The 21512-nt window shown below is 42.5% G+C and overlaps 3 protein-coding genes and 1 non-coding gene across 4 annotated transcripts; 3 read left to right on the top strand and 1 right to left on the bottom strand.

Annotated features, from left to right (window-relative positions):
* Window positions 1-548: 548 nt before the first annotated feature.
* LOC105906281 (zinc finger protein 500-like) lies at window positions 549-3486 on the bottom strand. Its single transcript, XM_012834398.3, has 3 exons — window positions 2786-3486; window positions 2475-2583; window positions 549-2368 (listed from the first exon to the last, which is right to left on the bottom strand). Exons 1-3 carry the CDS (start codon window positions 3020-3022, stop codon window positions 1290-1292), a joined length of 1425 nt encoding a protein of 474 aa, XP_012689852.2. The 5' UTR covers window positions 3023-3486; the 3' UTR covers window positions 549-1289.
* A 75-nt stretch (window positions 3487-3561) lies between these two features.
* On the top strand, window positions 3562-3633 carry trnaa-ugc. The gene has a single exon. It is a non-coding gene; the product is annotated as a tRNA-Ala (tRNA).
* A 2599-nt stretch (window positions 3634-6232) lies between these two features.
* Window positions 6233-9657, top strand: LOC105906208 (intelectin-like). The gene is made up of 7 exons (XM_031587398.1): window positions 6233-6341; window positions 6579-6716; window positions 6875-7122; window positions 7324-7482; window positions 7603-7723; window positions 7906-8009; window positions 9015-9657. The coding sequence occupies exons 1-7, from the start codon at window positions 6275-6277 to the stop codon at window positions 9165-9167; spliced, it is 990 nt and encodes a 329-aa protein (XP_031443258.1). The 5' UTR covers window positions 6233-6274; the 3' UTR covers window positions 9168-9657.
* Window positions 9658-13045: 3388 nt separating this feature from the next.
* Window positions 13046-21360, top strand: mmp17b (matrix metallopeptidase 17b). Its single transcript, XM_031587302.2, has 12 exons — window positions 13046-13133; window positions 14796-15086; window positions 15893-16025; window positions 16300-16453; window positions 16723-16831; window positions 17109-17286; window positions 17599-17775; window positions 18184-18304; window positions 18760-18839; window positions 19379-19528; window positions 20108-20365; window positions 20617-21360. Exons 2-12 carry the CDS (start codon window positions 14949-14951, stop codon window positions 21021-21023), a joined length of 1905 nt encoding a protein of 634 aa, XP_031443162.2. The 5' UTR covers window positions 13046-13133; window positions 14796-14948; the 3' UTR covers window positions 21024-21360.
* Window positions 21361-21512: the final 152 nt, after the last annotated feature.

Raw genomic sequence — 21512 nt, 5'->3', positions numbered from 1 at the left:
ACAGACCAACAGCTGTGAGCTTTCTCACTGATATTAGTGATGGTGGGGGGGTTGGCATGGGACGACTTACGGGAAGCCTGTTATTCATGAAAGAGGAATGCAGCTTTGTTTTTGTCAGTTTTAGAGAAGCAAGCATTAGGAAACCTCAGCAATATGTAGGCAGGCAGGGTGTCACAGAGAAAACATTGGGATTTACCTTACCTTACTGAAACCCTCACTGAATGTCACAAGCGTGAACAAGGTAACCCTAATTAATGGGGTCATGCAAGGTCATGGCCTATCTGCGTGTTTACATGTGCCTTGGCGTGACCCTTCAATGAAACCAAAACACACAAGTCAGACAAATTTATCACAAATAACCTACACCATATAACTCTTACTGATTCAGTCTGTGTTTCTAATTAAGAATGCAAAAGCAAGTCACAGATTGAAATTGTACCCAAACTTAAACATCTGGGTGTCTCCATCATGATGAATTGCAACATATGTTCAAGCTCAACTAAATCTATACTGACATGTATTGCAAAGTAAGACAAATAAGGCGTGGATCCACAGCAAAAAGTATATTTGTATTTACTACCATTTCATAAACATTTTCACAACATTAATTATCATAAAGTCATTATCCTCAACAAGATTTACAGAGACTTCAGCAAACCACACACTTACAGTCATAATATATTTAATAGGACAGGGACGTCGTAGCACCAAAAAAAGTCTCCATGTATGTTTACCAGAGGCCTCACCTATCAGTATGCACATGCACAGTTCAGTGTGCTAACCATGTACATGTGCATGATTGTTTTCATGAAATGTTTGGAATTTACGGAAAGAAATGCTACTTCCTACACAGTTCTGAATTCTACTGCCTGAACTCAATGTCAACATACTGCCTATAATGATGGTACTTACCAGTCACACCATAATACAACATAAAGGGAGACCGTGTACCATCCAAGTTTATTTGAAGGTGTTTAAGGAAATGACCCCTCTTGTAACTCATATGCATGATGTGGAAGGCAAGATCACATTTACAGAATGATGTGTGCATTCTTTGATATATGAGACCCCAGATGCATCATTCTGACATGCCCACACTGTGTTTAGCTGAGTTCAGATTCAAGTTAAATCCAAATCAAAATTATGTTCTTGGGGTTAAGGAAATTAAGATCTGTGTACCTTCACGAGAGTTGGTTACTGTTACTTATACAAAGCTACATTGGTCCAGAATGACCCCATAAGCCACAAGTTGTATGAACCCAACACCCCACCCCACAAAGCCCGATCCTTTAAGAGTCTTCTTGATAAAATGACAGCCCCTCGGCTGCATGGACCCGCATGTGCCTGCGCAGAACATGCGTCTGGGTGAAGCTCCTTCCACAGTGCACACAGGTGAAAGGTCGTATGCCAGTGTGCACAGACAGGTGGATGTTGAGGTGCGTCCGCTGAGTGAAGCGCTTGCCACACAGCTGACAGCCGTAGGGCCTCTCACCTGTGTGGATGCGCTGGTGCCGCCTCAGGCTATCGCGCAGAGAGAAGCGTTTGCCACAGAAGCTGCAAGCATGTGGACGCAGGCCGGAGTGGACCACCAGGTGGCGCTTCAGCACGTGCGTATGGGCAAAGCCACGCCCGCACTGTGGACACACGTGTGGACGAGCAGCCGATGGGCCTGGTGGTGCCAAACCTGCTGGCATGCCCCCGCCAGCCACCCCTCGCAGGGCAAAGGTCAAGTCAGACGCTACTTGGTAAAGGCTTCTAGGTGAAACGTCTGGGTGAGCATGCTCTACCTGTCCGTTACTACTCCCCTCACCCTCTTCCACCTGTTTTGGTCTTGTTTGTGGTCCAGAGTTAATATTGCCTTGGTCCCCCTGATTGCAGTCCTCGTCATCCAGTTCATACTCTACCTCACAGACATCAGATGGAAAGGTCATCTTACCTCTTAGATCAGCATAGGGCCCTGAAGGAGATAAAGGCAGCTGCTGTTGATGCTGCTGCAGCTCCGGTTGTTTCTCATTATCTTTGCCATCCTGCTCACAATGAGATTTATTCTCAGACTTCAGGGGCCAACTGCTCTCTCCTCTGTGAGTCTCGTCACATCGAGATCCTAATCTAGAATTCTTTCTCAACTTCTTCAGCCCTCCGACTTGAAAGTGTCCTTCTGCTGGCCTTTCTGGCTGATGACTGTTGACCTGAGTAAGGGTTTTTGTAGCCCTGTGATGTCTTGTATTAAGTTCCCAATGGTTATTGGTAAGATCCTTTACAAGACCTGAGCCACCTGATTTGTCTGTTCTAGCTGACTGCTCAGGTAAAGGCCAATCTTCAGCATGGTGCTGCCACTCAAATTGACCATGTATCGCCTGTGATAGACCTGACAAAAACAAAAGAAAATGGAGAGAAAAAAAAACACTTAAATTAGGCTACATACATAATTGTTAACTTGTTTGCAGTGTAAAGTGTGTTTCAGAGTCGCACACCAGTAGTACTGTTTCCAGCTGTCCTCTCCTCCTTCTCTTCTTGCAGACCGTTGTGGTGTTCTTGTTTAATCGTAAAGGACAGTTCCTTACGTTCATCGAAGTCCACACACTGTAAAGGCATAGCAGTTTCAATTACACCCATTTCCTGCCCCAAATATGGTAAGCTATCAAGTACATTTACAACTGTACCATGTACTCGCCAACACTTCACACCGACCACAGGCCAGGTTTCGTTGTTTGCAAGAGCAACTTGCATACGAGTTGTGTACGTTCTAGGTAGCTGGCAAAAAAAAAGAAGAATTTACACGCACCTGAATACCAACAGAGTTCAATGATCTCTCCCTTCCTCTTCTCACCGTTTGCAACTCTCTTTCCAGTAATTGTAATTTCAACCTCAGGTCCTCATTTTCTGATTTACTTCTAGAAATTTCGAAATGCAAAACAGCAGAACCGTCGTCCACTAATCTGCAAATATCGGCCACTGCCGAATTTACAAGTATCTCCATGATTGATACTAATTTGGTCTGGAACAGAGCTGAACTCGACATTTTTGATCTGATTGTAGGCTAACTATCTAGATAGCTAATGTTAATGTCAAAGCTAACTAACAGTTCTTCAAAAACGCTAGCTTAGCTCTTTTAGTTCCTTGTCTAAAATCGAGGACGTGTTTAGTTCTCTGTACAGTAGCCTACTGAGATTCGTTTGAATACTTCCAAACCCGATGCCATTTCTGAATTTGTTTACATCAGCAATTAAGATAAGGCACAAATCAGCTAGCTAGTAACATCACTTCACATATAAAAGTGAAATGGCCAGCCGCTAATGTTAACTGGATAGTCTGTTGCCCTCGGTAATGCTAGCTGACCAACATTAGCTTCCTAAACAAGACCTGCTGTAACGCCTACTCCAACACAAGACACGTTTCGTGATTGTAAAGTACGGCTAGCTATGGCAACCTCAACCACAGACGGTTTAACTAGGCAAATTAACGGTTGTTGTCAATGTAGGGATCAAAATAGTAGGAAATGTTATGATGGAACTTTGTGTTGCTGCGTTTTTATAATGTTCTTCTCGCGATAACTGTGAAGGGGATGTAGCTCAGTGGTAGAGCGCATGCTTTGCATGTATGAGGCCCCGGGTTCAATCCCCGGCATCTCCATGTATTTTGAGGGCTGTCATCATCTTCGAAGAAGGCCTAAGGAGCAGGATTTTAAAGTGCCTGATTAGTTAACCAACCAACAATAAAGATCTAAAATCGTAATATTAAACCCTGAAAGTGCAGCAATCTTCTCCATCCTAGATAAGGGTTTCAATTGAGATCTCCAAAGTTGGACACTTAAGGGTTAAGGTGTTGTGACATTCCTCCTGTAAAAATCCACTCCACTCAGGTGAAGTTGTTGTAGCGAAACAACCTCTTCAAACCTTAGAGATGATACTTCAATGAGTGTCAGAAGACCGAATGCGATGAACTGATTTGTATTCAATCTTGCAGACTTTTCATTCAATCGAAGTGGTGGTCCATGGAGCAGCTCTGTCAAAAACCCAGTGCACTAACTTTGTAAAGGGCATATTTCGTCACTATGCTTTTCCAAACAAAAACCCAAAACTTATCCAAGTTGAACCAATCAGATAATTCTCTCAAACCTATACATTTTATCCAAGCTCAGCCAATCAGAATATTCTGCTCACTAATTGCCAAAACATCTTTCAAGATGCTGACTCTTAATGAGCAGCTATGTCCTTATCAGTAGTTTCACCCCTCCCGGTTATGATGTCAGGGCTCTTTCTTGGCAACTTCTACCTGCTCTTTGATGAATTCCGCATTCCCGTATGCATAAACCTTTTAATTAATATTTGGCTGTCTCTGAAAGCCTGCACCTGTGGAAACTGTGTGATCTTGTTTTTAGAAAATAGGCCTCTCTGTTTGGCATGACCTTCATGTCTACACACAGGCCTCTCTGCCTGGGACACAGGCCTTTCTGCACGTAGGCCTCTCTGACTGGCCTGACCTTCATCTCTGCACACAGGCCATTCTGCCTGACCTAACAAGACACTCACCTCTGCACACGGGCCTCATGACACTTGTTGTTGCAAAACTGCTTCATGTTCACTGATGATTTACTACAAGGTAATGATAGAATGTTGGTGAACAGGAGTATTTTGCGGTTGCTTTCTTTTAGACCTGAGACAAAAGGACGAGGAAATGAAATGTCTTGGCTTACTGAAAACGAAAAGAACCTGGTTTTACAGGTTAGGTGACCTCAATTCTTCACCCTGTACATTCATTGACAAAGTAAATAGGTTGGTGTGTCTGTAAAACCAGGTTTTCGGGAAGCCAAGACATGTTATTTCCTCGTCCTTTTGTCTCAGGTCTAAAAGAAAGAAAACAAATAATCCTGTCCACCGCCATTCTATCATTACTGCACCTGAGTGCAAACATGTGGCAATGAGTTTTACGGTAAAGGATCCTGCATAATACCCTTTAAACCCACATTCACTGCATTACAGTATCTTACAGATATGAGAAACAGAAACTTAAACCACAGCAACTCTAGAGACAGCCATTTTCTAGTTTCTTTAGAGTTACTGAGTTAAACAGACACAGGTCTATCTCTGTTGGGATCCTTTCCATGTTGTCGGACACTTAAAATAACATTATGAACCCAGTCAGTGGGGAAAACAAGCGGTTTACTTTGACATACTTGCCCCATGGGATTACATTGTATAGCCCTTTTGCGGTTGCTGGTTGAAGCATTCTAACTCTATACTGGACCGATTTCAATCCTTAATTGCCCTTAGTAAAAGTTTGGACCCAAAAAGATCTAAAAAATAGGGCCAAGGTTGAAAAATCCATGAGTTTCCCTGTGTCTACAGTCCTTCTTGGTGATCTTCTCTGTAAGAAGTTTGGCATGTCTGCTAAAACCCTAAAAAACTTCTATAGATGCACCATCGAGAGCATCCTCTCAGGCTGCATCACTGCCTGGTATGGTAGCTGCTCCGCTGCCGATCGCAAGGCCCTGCAGAGGGTGGTGAAGACAGCGGAGCGTATCACCGGCAGCCACCTCCCATCCGTGCAAGGCATCTATAACACTAGATGCCTGAGAAAAGCACAGAACATTGTAAAGGACCACAGCCACCCAGGCTATGAAATACTTAAATTGCTGCCGTCTGGTAGACGTTATCGAAGCATCCGAGCACGGACTACCAGACTCACAAACTGCTTATTCCCCTGAACCAGCAACATTGACCCACTGAACAGTCGTCATCAAAATGTACTTTCTGCTCCCCCACTCATACAACTACACTTACTACATATATTTGCACACATTTTTTATGACTTGACTTAAATTATATCTAATTGTACTTGTATTGGTTTTAATACTGGTAATCGAATACTGGTAATCAACCATTCTGTGGGCATTCTGTGGCCAGTTTAAAGTAGCTGTGTTCTAAAATCAGTCGCATTGTTTCTGGGTTTACAAACAGTCTCATCATTTTGATTATTTGTAAAGCAAAGATATATAAATATTGGTTAGGTTTTAGAAATTTCAGATACCAGGAGTGAAGCTTGCCTCGGCGCCAAATGTCCTAGGGCCAGCCCTGCTCAGAGACGCGTTTATTTGTTTAAAACATTCTTTGTTACCTGGAATTTCTAAAACCTAGTCAACTGGATCACCAAGGCTCTATATAAACTGCCTCTTCTTAGGATTAGCTCATTTATCCTTTTGCTGTCTAACTGTACAAACAGAAACACCAGTACTAGAGAGCATTTCTCATAGATAATTTTACCCCAGTCAAACATGTTACGAGGTATTCTCCTGCTGACATGGCTTGCACTGTCATCACAGCCCATCGAGTGTCGACCAGGTAAGCTTTCCAGAAGGCTTAAAAATTGACTTTCCCCCAATACTAGGGGAGGATGGCTTAGATATTTACAAAAAGAAATAAGACTCATTGTATGAGAAAGCAAGGGTATGTTCCACTTTCTATGCTGATATACACACACACACACACCAAGACATGACACATTATTATAACAGAAGTGACTGATGGAAAATTGTAAAAATGTACTTTTTATTTCATATTTCTTTTCAATTTCTACAGGGGGTGCTTCTAATGCTCTTGTCTCCCGTCTTGTCAATTTTACCAATGGCAATTACGAACTGGAGAAAATTCTGGAGAGGGTCAGTTTTGTTGGACGTAGCTGCAAGGACATTCAACAGAAATACCATGTCCGTGAAGGTGAGCCCCTTTTTTTCTGTTCATCTATATTTGATTGACCCTTTTAGGACTGGTTTAACTACACATTGGATCCACTGGCTACTGTGTACCTTCATATGATATCTAAATAAAGTGTATCCAATCAATTTTCTCATCGATCATGCATGATTTCATTTCAGATGGTCTGTATTACCTCACCACCTCCAGTGGGGTAGTGTACCAGACCTACTGTGACATGACCACAGCTGGTGGTGGATGGACACTGGTAGCCAGTGTGCATGAGAACAACCTATATGGGAAATGCACGGTAGGGGACCGGTGGTCAAGCGAGCAGGCAGACAATCCCAACCGCCCTGATGGAGATGGGGCATGGGCCAACACAGCCACCTTTGGGACTCCAGAAGGTGCAACATGTGATGACTACAAGGTATCATTTTTGTAATTTGCAGCAACTCAAGCTTACTGCGCAACTGAATGAGTGAATAATTATGATGAGAGATGAGGATGATTTCTAGGAGTAAAGGAAATTGCATATTGGAAAATATTGATACATTGGTACCAATAGCTGGACTGGATAGAATGTTTGAAAATGGAGATTGAATATGAGGTCCTCACTTCTCTTCCACAGAATCCTGGCTATTATGATATTGTAGGGGAAGATGTGTCTGTCTGGCATGTACGTAACAACATTCCACTAAAACACTGGACCATTGCTACCATCCTGCGATACCACACAGAGACCAGCTTTCTTACACTCCACGGAGGAAATCTCTACCAACTCTTCAAGGTGCATGAAACACCAACGATCACATTCATATATGCATAAACTTGTGCTTATAAACACACACAATAAGTTATAAAACATGCTTTAACGTAATGTCTCTCTTCCATCACTTATGCTTGTTAGCGTTACCCAGTGAGGTACAACGCTGGAGCCTGCCGCACAGACAATGGACCATCTATTCCTGTGGTGTATGATTATGGAAATGCTGACACCACAAGCAACTTTTATGGGCCAAATTCAAGACGTATGTTAATCAAAAACATTTTAATACAGCAAGTTATTAAAATGCACAATTAAAACATAATGCTTCTAATATTCCTTCATCAAAATATAATACAACTTGTGTGTACTCATATATAAAAAAAAACACATATGTGCATACACACACTGGCTTGAGTTGTTAATGTAATTGTTTTATTTTCACAGATGAATTCATTCCTGGCTTCGTCACCTTCAGAGTGTTTAATCACGAGAAGGGAGCAATGGCCATCTGCTCTGGAGTCAAACCCACTGGGTGCAACACTGAACACGTATGAATGACCACAACACAACCTTTATGATCTCTGAAATAAATAAGGTCTCCTACAAAGACTTCTAGGTACAAGAGCCTAGTCCTACTGAATACCAGTGAGACGATGTTAGTGTTGGCCAATAGTGTTGTATTTTACTGATGTCTCTAACAGAACATGATGACTTTCATTAAGGTCAGCATGATGTCAGAATGTTACCAATTTCCAACTGAAAAACTTGTTTTGTGTATTTGAGGTTAGGCTCATTTGAAAACAAGTTTGATATCTCACTGAAAACGGTTATCTACTGCATACTAAGCATAATGAATAATAGTAATAATAATAATAAAACTTTATTTATATAGCACCTTTCATGCAAAAGAATGCAGCTCAAAGTGCTTTGCAGCAAATACATAATATGCACAAAGAAATTACATGCACATAAAAATAGACATCAAAGAAACATAACTCAGATATAGTGCAAAAAAAAAATAATAATTATAATTCAAATTATAAAATTTAATACATAAAATGCATAGCATAAGATAGAAAATAAAACTGCAGAGATGTATTTAATATAACCCCTTAATATCACAAGTAGAGATTTAAATTAAATTAAATTAAATTAAATTAGATTAAATTAAATTAAATTAAAAGTATTTATATATATATATATATTTATAATGAATGATGACTCTTAACCATTTTGACCAACACTGGTTCATTTCCTGATTGGGTTTGTCTGCATGTTTGTAGTTTTTCATGCTATGTAGTCAAAGGGGCAGGGGTGACCAAACCACTTTTATGATGTGATGTCAATATCAAGAGAAAACACGCTGAAAATGTGGCACCACATCACACTTAAAAGCGAGACTTGCATTGCTACCTTTCGCTAGCTTTTCTAACCTGCAACATCTGTAACGCATGTGTAGTTTGAGGGCACAATGTCAGGTGTATTCTTTGAGAAAATGCATAACATTATTGTGTTTGATATCATGATAATGTCAACTTCATTTTAATTCATAGTTTTGCATTGGCGGTGGTGGACACTTCCCTGGGCACGACGGCCGTCTGTGTGGTGACTTCGCTGGCTTTGACTGGAATGGTCATGGAACACATGTGGAGTGGAGTGCATCCAGAGAGATGACGGAAGCTGCTGTGCTGCTCTTCTACCGCTGAGTTTAGAATCACGCTGGGCGTCCACAGATGAACTGAGGCAGATACAACGTTTGGGAATGAATGTGATGTTTACACTAAGGGTAATTAATGTGATGTTTACACTAAGGGTAATGAATGTGATGTTTACACTCAGGGTGATTTCTGGTATTTTGGGCCTCTGGTTGTCCTGCGTTGATAGGCATTGAATAGACGGTGTAAATACAGTCACTGCTGACAGATGCTTTCCCCTTCTCTTCCATTCCTGTTACCTCCATACTTAGATTTGGGGTAACATGTTTTCCACATAGAGGTCAACCAAAAAATGCCTATTGATCATTTAGGTGAAAAATGATTCTGTACTGTTTGAATGTACTGTATGTTTTATATAAATTCATTGTTTCACACATAGGTCTATTCTAAGTTGACTAACCTGTCCGCTATCTTGTGCTCATCATTTTCTGAGCATTGGTGGCCCTCACCTGTCATTTTCTTTCCCTAGCACCTATAAGCATCAGATACATTAAAATCAATCTATATGCATGAATAATATCAGTGGTATTTTTTTTCTTGCTGTTATGTATTTCTATCATTGGAATCAAACTGTAGGATAATTTTACTGTAGACTTACAAATTTTACAAATTACAAAATGTACAAAATAAGGTGCTTAGTTTTCTGTTTTTAAGTTTGGAAAAATATGCTCCTCCTTTTTGATTGATTGATTTATTTAAGCCTCGGAAAACACATTGAGGAAAAAGACCCTCATTTACAATGGTGCAGAGGGTGCAATGTAAAGTTAATACATTGAAGTAAAAAAAAAAAATATGCATATATACTGTATATATAAAATAATACAAAGGGAAAGAACATAAAACAACACATTTGAAAATTCAATAGAATACTATGGTTAAGTCAACTAACAGTTACAATCACTACAGGAGAAGTCAGTTGTAAAAGAGATAAGATTAGATAATTCCCTTAATGAAATAAATGTGCACAACCTCAAGGATTTTTAGAGCTCATTCCAACAGAAAGCTGACTCCCCCAATTTAACATGAGGCAAATATAAGGAAAGCCAGCTCTAGGAGTGGGTATTGAAGGTATTACAATTCAAGCTGATGAGAGAGGAAAGATATAGTGGCAGTAGCCCAATGATAGTTTTGTAAATAAAGATCTTCCATTGACCATCCCTGTTTACAGACAGGGCTGGCCAGGCAACCTTGTTATACAGAGTTCTAATAAATGCAACATATATTTATATACTTTGGTGCACAGTTCCTCTCTAATAAGTAACAAGAGGAACATATCAGGAATATGGGGATTTCCCTGAGGCAGACATGTGCCACCACATGACATACCATTCCTATGAATCTGCATAAATGGTTTCTGACATCTTCTTGAGATCTCTTAAGACTCTGAGTCCAGCTGGGATAAAAAATACTGGAGTATACCGAGTGCGATTGTGGATTACTGGAATATTTCTTTTACCAGATCCCTTTGTAAGAACAGTAATCCAGTTTTCAGTGTGAGATTATTGATGTGCCACAGTTTTCCTAAACAACAAATCAGTTATTTTTCTCAGTTTGACATTTGAGTTAAACGACTCTTGGGGCCAGATTTACAGCCATCCTCTCCTCTCTGTGTATTCATTAAAATAACTTGTGCATATCCTTTGAGTGGCCATACATCTGCCGTCAGAGACAGCTCCAAAACTCTCAGAGAGAGAGAGAAAAAAAAACCAGATGACTGAGGACACACTGGCATGTGTAGTGTGCTTTGAGAGGTTTGGAAACATACCTGCTAAACAAGTTATTGGGTCAGCATCTTTTATTTTATATCTTTCTTTAATTTTTTCTTTCTTTCTTAATTTGTCTTTCTGTCTATTTCCCTGAAATAGTGTTTCAGCTAAGCTCCTTGATAGACTAGTTCTTTGTAAGATCACATCCTCATTTCACAAAAAGCCAGGCTTAGCTTCATCATGTGGTGACAGAGACGGCCTGAAATGTGATAGACCTCAGAAGCACGATGACTGAGACCCGCAGTTCCTAAAGATGTCTGTTGTGAGGTATGCATATGCCCAACACCACGCTAACAATGGCCCCCCCTCCCAATGCGCTGCCAAGTTCTTGAAAACAGGATCTTAGTTGTCAGGGAGATGAGCGAGAGTTCAGTTAGTCCTTTGTGGTGCCCTGACATTCTCCCACAGGCACATAAACCCCATTCACACATCTATTTCCTCCATGTTTTGGAGTATCTGAACTGCAACTTGTGTGTTACCCATCCAGACCACTGCCCCGCAGCCCCCAAGCCAATGACCTCCGACCTCAATCAAACACCACATTCATGTGGGTCAGGTCTGTCGTCAAGGCAACAGGGAAAGCAATGCCCCTCATGGCTTTGTCACAGACTGTCCTTTGGTTGAGTAAAGTATTACTCACCATAAAAAGCAAGTAGCATGCGATTGGCAATGAATTTGAGTTAAATTTAGCTCCACGGGGGGCCCAGCACTTACTTTCCTGGTGGTATTTCTTCTCGGCTCACGTCTTCATTGACAGGTAGTGTTATGGTGGAAGACCCTGAGCAGAGCACTGAATCTTGAGTTTCACTGTAAAGAAGAGAGCCACATGGCCCCACAGTCTGTAGCATGCTGCTTTCTCAATCACACCATCCCCAGAGACACTCATTATACCTTGCTGGGCTGGAGACATCAATACATCTGGAAATCTGCTTCACTTCTCTCTCCCTCTCTCTTAGTCACTCGCACTCTCTGTCTGTTTCTCTGTCTCTCTCTCGCTGTCACTCACTAACTCACTCTCAATCTCTGACTCTCTCTCTCACACTCCCTTACTCTCTCTCTCCCGCTCTTTCTCACTCTCAATCTCTGACTCTCTCTCTCACTCTTTCTCACTCTCTCTCTCTTAGTCACTCGCTCTCTGTCTGTTTCTCTGTCTCTCTCTCTTGCTGTCACTCACTAACTCACTCTCGATCTCTGACTCTCTCTCTCGCTCTCGCTCTCTCTCTCTCTCTCTCTCTCACTGAGTCATTCACTGTCTCTTTGTCAATCTCTGTTATGAACAGGTGTTAATGCACTTATGTTTAACCATCTCTTTTTAGCTGTTTTTAAAACTGTTGATTTGTGATAACCCCATTTTGAATAGGTTTATCAATTAAGTTAATATGTCTCATAGCGAGGTTACTGAGCAAAATTATTATGTATTTTTTTACATTCTCTAAAACAATGGTGGTGCCTTGAAACCGATTCAGTGAAATGTCTGCTCAAATCTTTGTCTTTAATTTTTTTTAATCCTGTTGTTAATGCTCTCTCCTTTTCAGAAATACTCTCTATCTCACCACTACTCTCTCTCTCTCTCTCTCTCTAATCCCTCAGTTGAGAGGTTTTAGTTAACATTTTATAGGTTGTTCCATGCAATATATGCTGCCATTTTATTCCACTGAGGTTTATTCCACACATCATCGGTTCGGTCTGTATTTTTCTTTAAACATTTAATGCATTTTGTTAATAATAAAAAATGAAAATAAAGACACTGTGCAAGGATTTAAACTGTGTATAAGAGTGAGTGAGTGAGTGAGTGAGAGAGAGAGAGAGAGAGAGAGAGAGAGAAAGAGCGAGGGGGGTTTCAAAATCTTCTTACGGGATGAAAAGAGGCTTTTTCTGCATTGATAGCGTCTTTAGCAACCACACACACACACACACACACAGTGACTAACTAGACATGATGCATCTGGTGAGTGATGGTGTGTGTGTGTGTGTGTGTGTGTAGCTGGCAGTGTTGAAGAGACCATTGTAAGAACACAGGGGTCGTGGCGTTAGCAGGGTGGGGGTTTAGGAGGGGAGGCGGGGGCGGCTAGGGCACGGGGGGGGAGGGACAGATGAGTGAGGGACACATCTGTTCATGGAAAGAGGGAGTTGGAGAAAGGAGAGACAGCAAAGAGCAGAGCAGAGGCACCAGCGAAGGGATAAGAGTACGGTAAGTGCATCTTACCTTTGAGATGATTTAAAACAAGCTGAAGAATTAATACAGAATCAGTTTTTAATGCATGTTTTCTTTCCCTTAGAGCACAAACATATGTTTAGTTTGCGTGTATAAGAGTATAATGCGTTGACACGCATGTCGTGTGTTTTACTACGGGATTGTGGATTGCATGCGCTGTGTCTGTCCATTGGCATGATCTCCCCTGAAACATACGCACAAGCATTTTACTTTCACCTGTTAAGCTGTTAAGGCAGCATTATAGGCATGCGTGTGGCTAAATTTAGCATTCAGAAGATTAAGTTTTACACTATTTTCATGCATATTGTTATATTTTCCTTCAGTCTTTATAAACTTACAACTTATATTTATACTTATATTTCTTATGCCATATATTCCTTTTATTAGAAGGAACTTTCAGTATCTGCATGTTTTTGTGCATATCTTTCTATGTATGTGTGTGCGCGTGAGTTTGTGTGTATGTGTGTACATATGCAGGTACGTGTGCATGTGTGTATGCATGCAGGTACGTGTGTTTGTATGTGTGTGTGTGTGTGTGTGTATGTGTGTTTGTATGTGTGTGTGCACGCGTTGGTGGGCGTGCAGAACACTCATATGAACTTTTACTACCACATGTTCAATAATTATAGCTGTGGGGTGGAAACTGTTATGGAATCTATTAATTAACACACCATTACTTGGTCAACTTCTAATTAAACACATTCCACACAGCAACAGACACACACCCCAAGGAACAAATACTTTGTTTTGTTTCCTAATCCCCCCCCCCCCTTTTTTATCTACCTTATTTATATCAAGTTTCACATTAACTGTCTATTTCATTTCTTCTAATGTTTCTGCTTTTCTGTCTGTCTTTTCTCAACCTCCTGTTTTATCACCCCACTTTACTCTAGTCTCTCTTGGGAGCTCTGAATCCTCTCACTTTAATTCCATTACTTTATAGCTTTTCTGTCCATCCCTCTCTCTCTCTCTCTCTCTCTCTCTCTCTCTCTCTACATCCCTCTCTTTCTGTCCCTCTACCCCGGTGCCCCCTGCTCTATCCAGCCCCATGTAAACCAATGCTGCTAATTTAATTAAAGCGTTTTCCTCCCTCCTCCTGCACCCCACTTTGTTTTCCCGGTGAAATTAAATGCAGTGCCAGTGTCTGCCTCTCCGCAGCATCTTATGCTAATACTATCTCCTTCCCGCTTTGATACCTTCAACACATCTCGCCTCTTATGTTAATTGTCTCTGCTTTGTCCCAAACATGCATACACACATTCATACACACAACAACACAAATACAGACACACACACACACACACACACACACACACACACACACACACACACACAGCTTAACACACACATCTGCACCAGTGCCTAGCTAATACTATTGGGGCAGCTTTGTTCCTTTTGTGCTTGTAGTTTTGATGTTGGTTTTTATTGCATACAACATTTACGATAACTATATCAGTCTAGCATGTGCTGCCCATACTGGAAACATGTCTGTCAATTCAGTGTTGCCAACGACAGAAATGTCAAGCTGAAATGCAACTACATTTGTAATGCATGTAAAGATAAATTCAGGGGAAGAGAAATAAGGTGAAAATGATTCCACCATAAAAGTGTATTTAACTTCAATTAATCTATTTGCAGATCAATTTCGTTTTGAGGACTGCTACATTAAGCCCAAACATGAGGATGTCAAGACAGTCTCTGAACTGAGGAAACCTCTGTTGATCCCTGTGCTGGACATTTGCTTTGCGTCAAACCATTACACATCTGTTTAGGAGAGACTATGTCTGCGGAATGAGGGTTCACTTGTGGAGTGTCCTCGTTCTGTGTGTGTGTGAGCCTGCGTGTGCCCAGTCCCCCCCCACCACCCCATCCAGAGGAACCCCCCTCCCATCCACCACCCCGACTGAGGACGAGAGCGCCCAGTTAGTGGTAAGAAGAGAGGCTGTCTGGATTTACGTGTGTGTCCTTGAACTTGAGTGTCCTTGAACTTGAGTGTGTGCTGTGTATTATGCCGTTGAGTGTGTATGTGTGTCTCTGTTGGTAGGTGTGCATGTGTTTGCATGCTGCATGCAATGATGAAGACTGTGTGTGTGTGTGTGTGTGTGTGTGTGTGTGTGTGTGTGTGTGTGTGTGTGTGTGTGTGTGTGTGTGTGTGTCTGTGTGTGTGTGTGTGTGTGTGTGTCTGTGTCTGTGTCTGTGTCTGTGTCTGTGACTGTGTCTGTGTCTGTGTCTGCCTGTCTGCCTGTCTGTCTGTCTGCCTGCCTGCCTGTTTGTCCGTGTGTCTTACTGTCTGTGTGTTTCTTTTTCTTTTGCTTGTCTAACAGTTTGCTATGTCAGTATGTTTGTGTGTGTGACAACAAGGGGCAATTGTGTGTAACCATGTGCAGCAGACTAACAGGTGGGAGTTGAGGGAGACAATTAAACACAGACACGACTTAAGTCTTTAAACAAATACACGACTTTAGAGAGCTTATCTGTGTCTGATGAGACAGGTGCATTGGGCACATAACATGCCGGGAACTTCAGTACATTATTTGTGTCCTATTGTTGCCTCTGACAGTTATAGAAGTTCTAGAGAAGACATACATCAATATCTGATGCCTCATATATGGCAGTGATTTCTACTCTTCTGCTCTGTAGATAACAATTTTATAGCAATGACTAAGAATAACTGACCACTGGTCTATTTAAACATACCCATTGCTCTGGCTGTTTTTTTTCTGATCTTAACACAGGATTGGCTATCAAAGTATGGGTACCTCCCACCACCAGATGCCTCTACTGGTCAGCTGCAGACCTGGTCCGCTGTCACTCAGGCTGTGAAGGCCATGCAGAAGTTTGCTGGTCTAGAGGAGACAGGGATTGCTGGTGAGAAACATAAACAAGTAGTCAATACTAGCTCTTATACAGCTCTTGAAACATTGTTTGTTTGTTATTAGTATTATTTTAGTATTTAATATTTAGTTTAGTATTATTTCATTTTCATTTCTTATTGTTTTCACTTCCACAAACACAAACACACACACACACACACACACACACACACACACACACACGCACACACACACACGCACACACACACGCGCACACACACACGCGCACACACACACGCACACACACACGCACACACACACATTTACAGATGATGAGACTCTTCGCCTGATGCAGACCCCTCGGTGCTCCCTTCCTGATGAAGACAGGGCAGCCAATCAGCCGTCGGGAATACATGATAAGGGGCGTAACCACAGGATTAAAAGGGCAGCGGCCTCCTGGGCACGGCGTAATATCAACTGGTGGTGCGTATATGGAGCATTAGCTGCAGAGTTTGCATTTATTTCCTTTTTCATGCAACCTCCTGCTCAGTCAATCATACGTTATCAATACTAGCAATCCAACATTTCTAGGAAATATCCATACAGTGTTTAGTTTATAATCCTACAAATTCATGGTTCTATATCTCTTACAGACACTGTTATGATGACATTATTAGATGGCTATATCTTTCTGCCTTTCACATTTGAGTGTTTTCTGAGAATGCACTTTAATTTATAGTCATTTTTCTCAGGTTGAGTTCCTACCCCAGGTCCTCAGGTCTGTCCCGTGAAACAGTCCGCTCCCTGGTGTTCTATGCCCTAAGGGTTTGGGCTGAGCCAACCAGCTTGGAGTTCCATGAGGTCAGTCCCCCATGAGCTCCCTATGATAAAGTTATTCTCTTTCTTCTGATTCTCGTAGATCATTCATTCTGTACCATACCAGATTCTTTAGTGTACATACTGTGCATACTTCAGCGACCACGGCCAAATGTCTTGCGTGTCTGTGTATTTGGTCTACTTGGCTACTATGAGCAGTAAAGCAGTTTCGGAGTTTGAGGATTACCAGACCTCAGTGATGACATCATGTTCACCTCACGTTGCCTTTAATCTGACCTCAAGCCCTCACTGCTTGTCCCAGGTGGGAGGTCCTGAAGTGGCAGATCTTCAGGTGGACTTCCTTCATGGTCCCCATGGCGACGGGTACCCTTTTGATGGGACAGGGGGTGCTGTGGGGCACGCCTTTTATCCATCTGACCCCAACAGGGCTGGAGGAGTCCATCTGGACGCGGAGGAAGAGTGGGCTTTTAGACAGCCAGGTTAGAGCCTCTCACACACACACACACACACACACACACACACACACACACACACACACACACACACACACACACATAAACACAAAACCACATACACACCAACACATACACTGTACATGCATTGTACACATGCATACATACACACATGCTCACGTGTCGGTAAGGAAAGACACATGTGTCATTACCTCCATTAACAATTGCATTGGTTTGGTAAACCTTACAGTCTCTCCCTCCCTCCCTCCCTCCCTCCCTCCCTCCCTCCCTCCCTCTCTCGCTTTCTCTCTCTGTGTGGATGTGTGTGTGTGTGTGTAGCTTCAGAAGGCACAGACCTCTTTACCGTGCTGATTCATGAACTGGGCCATGCATTGGGACTGTCCCACTCCTCTGCGCGTCGCTCTGTCATGAGGCCCTACTACCAGGGGCCCCTTGGGGACCCACTACACTTCAAACTGGGGGCCCCAGACCTGGAGCAGATTACCGCCCTCTACGGTCAGTAGGTGTGTGTGTGTGTGTGTGGGTGTGTGTGTGTGTGCGTGTGTGTGTGTGTGTGTGTGTGTCAGAGACAGACTCTATATGCATACATGTGTGTGTCTGAGGTAAATTCTCTTGTATTATGTATGTAAGGAAAAAATTAAGTAAACTTCATGTATAATAAAACCCACGTTTATAAACGACATAAGTTGAACTGGGAACAATAAAAAAAAAAGTAATGATGAGGAGGAGGAGGAAGATGATGATGATGATGATGATGATGATAGTGATGCTGCTGCTGCTAATGATGATGAGGAGGATGGTGATGATGATGATGATGATGATGATGATGATGATGATGATGATGAGTGCTGTGTGTATGGGCCAGTGCAGTCATTCTCTTTATTTATGTATTTGTGTGATCAGGGAAGAGGAGTAATGAACTCCCACCAGACAGCACCAGTCAGGCAAGGGCGCCTCTACTGAGGCATCCGAACAAACACACGCATGGACACACACACCACCACACACATGGACACTGGCACAGGTATGGTGAAATATTTTGTTCAGGTATCGTGGTAGATTGTAGTTGTACTTGTCAGTATTCTCTGTAGGGGGCCACAGGGTGCTAGCAATACTGAGGTGAAGAGTTCCGTTCCCTTGGAGCACATATCCACTGACTACATTTGTGACATAAATATTCTGTAAATCACCAGGATAAAACCATCAGCTAAATAATGGAAATGTGACTGAAATCTGTATGTTGGTTTTACTGGAAAATTATCACAGAAGATAGCTACTTGTACTAAGTGACAGTGTTGGTCCTTGAAGTGTGTTTGTTTTACCCAACTTTGAAACCTTAAACCTTACAACCACACAAGACCAAACATTGTCAAAATATAATGTGTTCATAATTTCAGTATTTTCAGTAGATTTTGCTGATAAAAAGGACAACAAAAAGATACATATTTAACTTTTTCTTTATCTCTTTTTCTCTTTCAGTCACAGCCATGACATTGATCGCTGTAACACTAGTTTTGATGCGGTGGCAAAGATTCGAGGAGAAATATTTTTCTTCAAAGGTGATTTTCGTACTGTTGATTTTATAGTAATGAGAGTGTGTGTGTGTGTGTGTGTGTGTGTGTGTGTGTGTGTGTGTGTGTGTGTGTGTGTGTGTGTGTGTGTGTGTGTGTGCGTGTATGGTAGTTTGAGATCTCACTACCGTAACTTGTTCAGTCATGGCAGGACTGCTACATTAATCAAACTTTAATGGTTCCTCCATCTGTCCAACTGTTCATCTCTCTCCTTCCCTTCTCCTCCTCTTTTCCTCCACTACTTGTCCCCTCATCTGCCCCTACTCCTGTTGTGCTTCTTCATCCCTCTGTCCCTCATCTCACGATCTCATCCGAGACTTTCTCCACTTTTCTCTTCCTTTCTCTGTCTGTTACTATCCCTCCTTCATTCCTTTCCTTGCTTCTCTCCTTCCTCTAATTTTCTTCTTTTTGTTATCTCCTCTCTTTCCATTTCCCCCCTTCTCTCACTCTTCCTCAACTCCCTCTTGTCTGACAATCGTGTTCTGTTCCCCTTGCCCTGCCCCCTCTCCCTCTGTTTTCCCTCTCAGGGTTGAGCATGTGGAGGGTGAGTCGCGGGGGTCTGGTGTCCGGGAGGGCTGTGTCAGTGAGGAGACTGTGGGGGGCTCTCCCTCCCACCCTCACCTCTGTCAACGCCGTACTGGAGAGACATTCAGACCACGCCATCCTTTTCATTAGTGGTGAGACCATTTATCTTCCTCTCTCTCTCTCTCTCTCTCTCTCTCTCTCTCTTTCTCTCTCTCTCTCTCTCTCCCTCTCTCTCTCTCTGTCTCTCTCTCTCCCTGCATGCATGCATGTGTGTGTGTGTATCTTTGTATATTAGTATATATGCATAATTACTTTGCATAATAGATGTGCATGATCTTGGTCTTGGTCTCTAGTTCAGTCTAAGCTTTGTATACCATGGTAGCAAAAACCTTCACTGCATACTCACACATTTGATTTAGCCAGTAGAACTAGTGGAAAGGGCATAAACCCCCAATAGACCTTCATAAAACACTGAGGGTGCTGGGGTGTGGGGCTGGGTGGGCGCCTTGTTCAAGGACACAGTGGATGATAGAGGGCAATTGGCTGCTCTGTTGCTTCTCACTCGGCTGTAAACAACCACTACAACCACCCTGTCATAAACCTAAACCTTTAAATCAAGTCATTCCTTTTATGCAAAAACACATCAACGTGGTGTGGCTAGCACCATACTTTCAGCATTGAGTGCATCATATGGTAATGACTGTGTCTCTCTGCCCTTGTGGATCATGCAGACTCACAGGTCTGGCTGTTCAAAGAGCTCTCCCTGCAGGAAGGCTATCCCCGGCCTGTGTCCAATCTCACTTCATCAGGGGGGGCCTCCGCCGGGGGGCAGGGGCTGCTGTGGCACCCCGAGGAAGGAGCTGTGTGGGGGGCCGTCCCAGGGGAAACAGAACAGGAAACAGGACGAGGAGGAGGAGAGAAGAAGGAGAGTGAGATATGGACAGAGCTAATCAGAGGAGGGGTGAATGGAATCATCACAGAGGATGATGGTAAGAGAGTGGTAAGGGGGGGGGGGGGGCTCTCCACTGTGGTTCCCCAAAATGTCTGTGCATATGTTTGTGTGGGTGACTAAATCTGAGCACATTAAATCATCGTACCACTAATATAGTACTTTATAGGCTGGTGGAACAAAGATGACAAACGCTGAAAGGGGTCCATAATATTTCAGGAGCTCAATGGCTCATTTTCAACCACTCTAAATGGTATTCAGACATCAATGATATTTACTCTGTTTCACCAGGATCAACATACCTCTTCAAAGGAAACTCCTACTGGAAGTTCACCCACCCAGCCTCTGCCCCTGAAGCGGGCTATCCACGCTCTCTGGCCACTGATTGGCTGGACTGCCCTGCCTCGTTCTCTCACAACCAGGACGACCTCTCCCTGACCCTGCCCGGCGACCGCCAAGAGTTCCGCGAACAACAGGGGGAGAGCGGGGCCTCGGAGGACGACAGGGACAGCGCCGATCAGATCAGGCTGAGAGGCAGACACAGACACATGGGCGGGCACACCGACAGTGACTTAACCAGAGACAGTCCTCTCTACTGGACCTGTCCTTGCCTGAGCAGGGCACCAGGGGGCAGTACACTGCAAGTAACCAGCCAGGGCCTCGTCTGGCTGCTCTGTATCTTCACTCTGGCTCAGTGATGGCCGACCTTTCTGTAGACATGGGAAAGTGATGACTGGTCTCCCTCTGATTTTTCCACACACACGACATGCTTCCAGTAAAACTTTTTATGTTTCGTATTGGATCATGTCTTCCATAATTGGATTTTAATTTTAATGTATTACTAATCTAATTGTGATTGTAGATTATTGTGAACATGGAACCCCCCACCCAACCATCTGAGCCATCAAATAGCCCTATTTTTCCAGTTCATCTTAGTATATATTTATCAGTAAGACAAGTATGTACATTAAACAAATGCAAATGCATCATGTAAATAAAGTTAAATTATTATCTCTCTTAATACTAATGTAGGGTTCATAGTAATAATAAGAAGATTGTTAAGGTGCAATTTTTATGATTATTTATTCACACATACTGAAACAGACTAAAATATACGATAAATACATCGGCCTATAGTTCATAATGAATGAAACTCACATTCCCACTATTAAAAATGCCCCTGAAGG

Source organism: Clupea harengus, chromosome 20 (assembly GCF_900700415.2).
Source record: "Clupea harengus chromosome 20, Ch_v2.0.2, whole genome shotgun sequence".
NCBI classification, from domain to species: Eukaryota; Metazoa; Chordata; class Actinopteri; order Clupeiformes; family Clupeidae; genus Clupea; species Clupea harengus.
The sequence above is the reverse complement of the archived record's forward strand: the minus strand, read 5'-3'. Positions and strand labels throughout refer to the sequence as shown.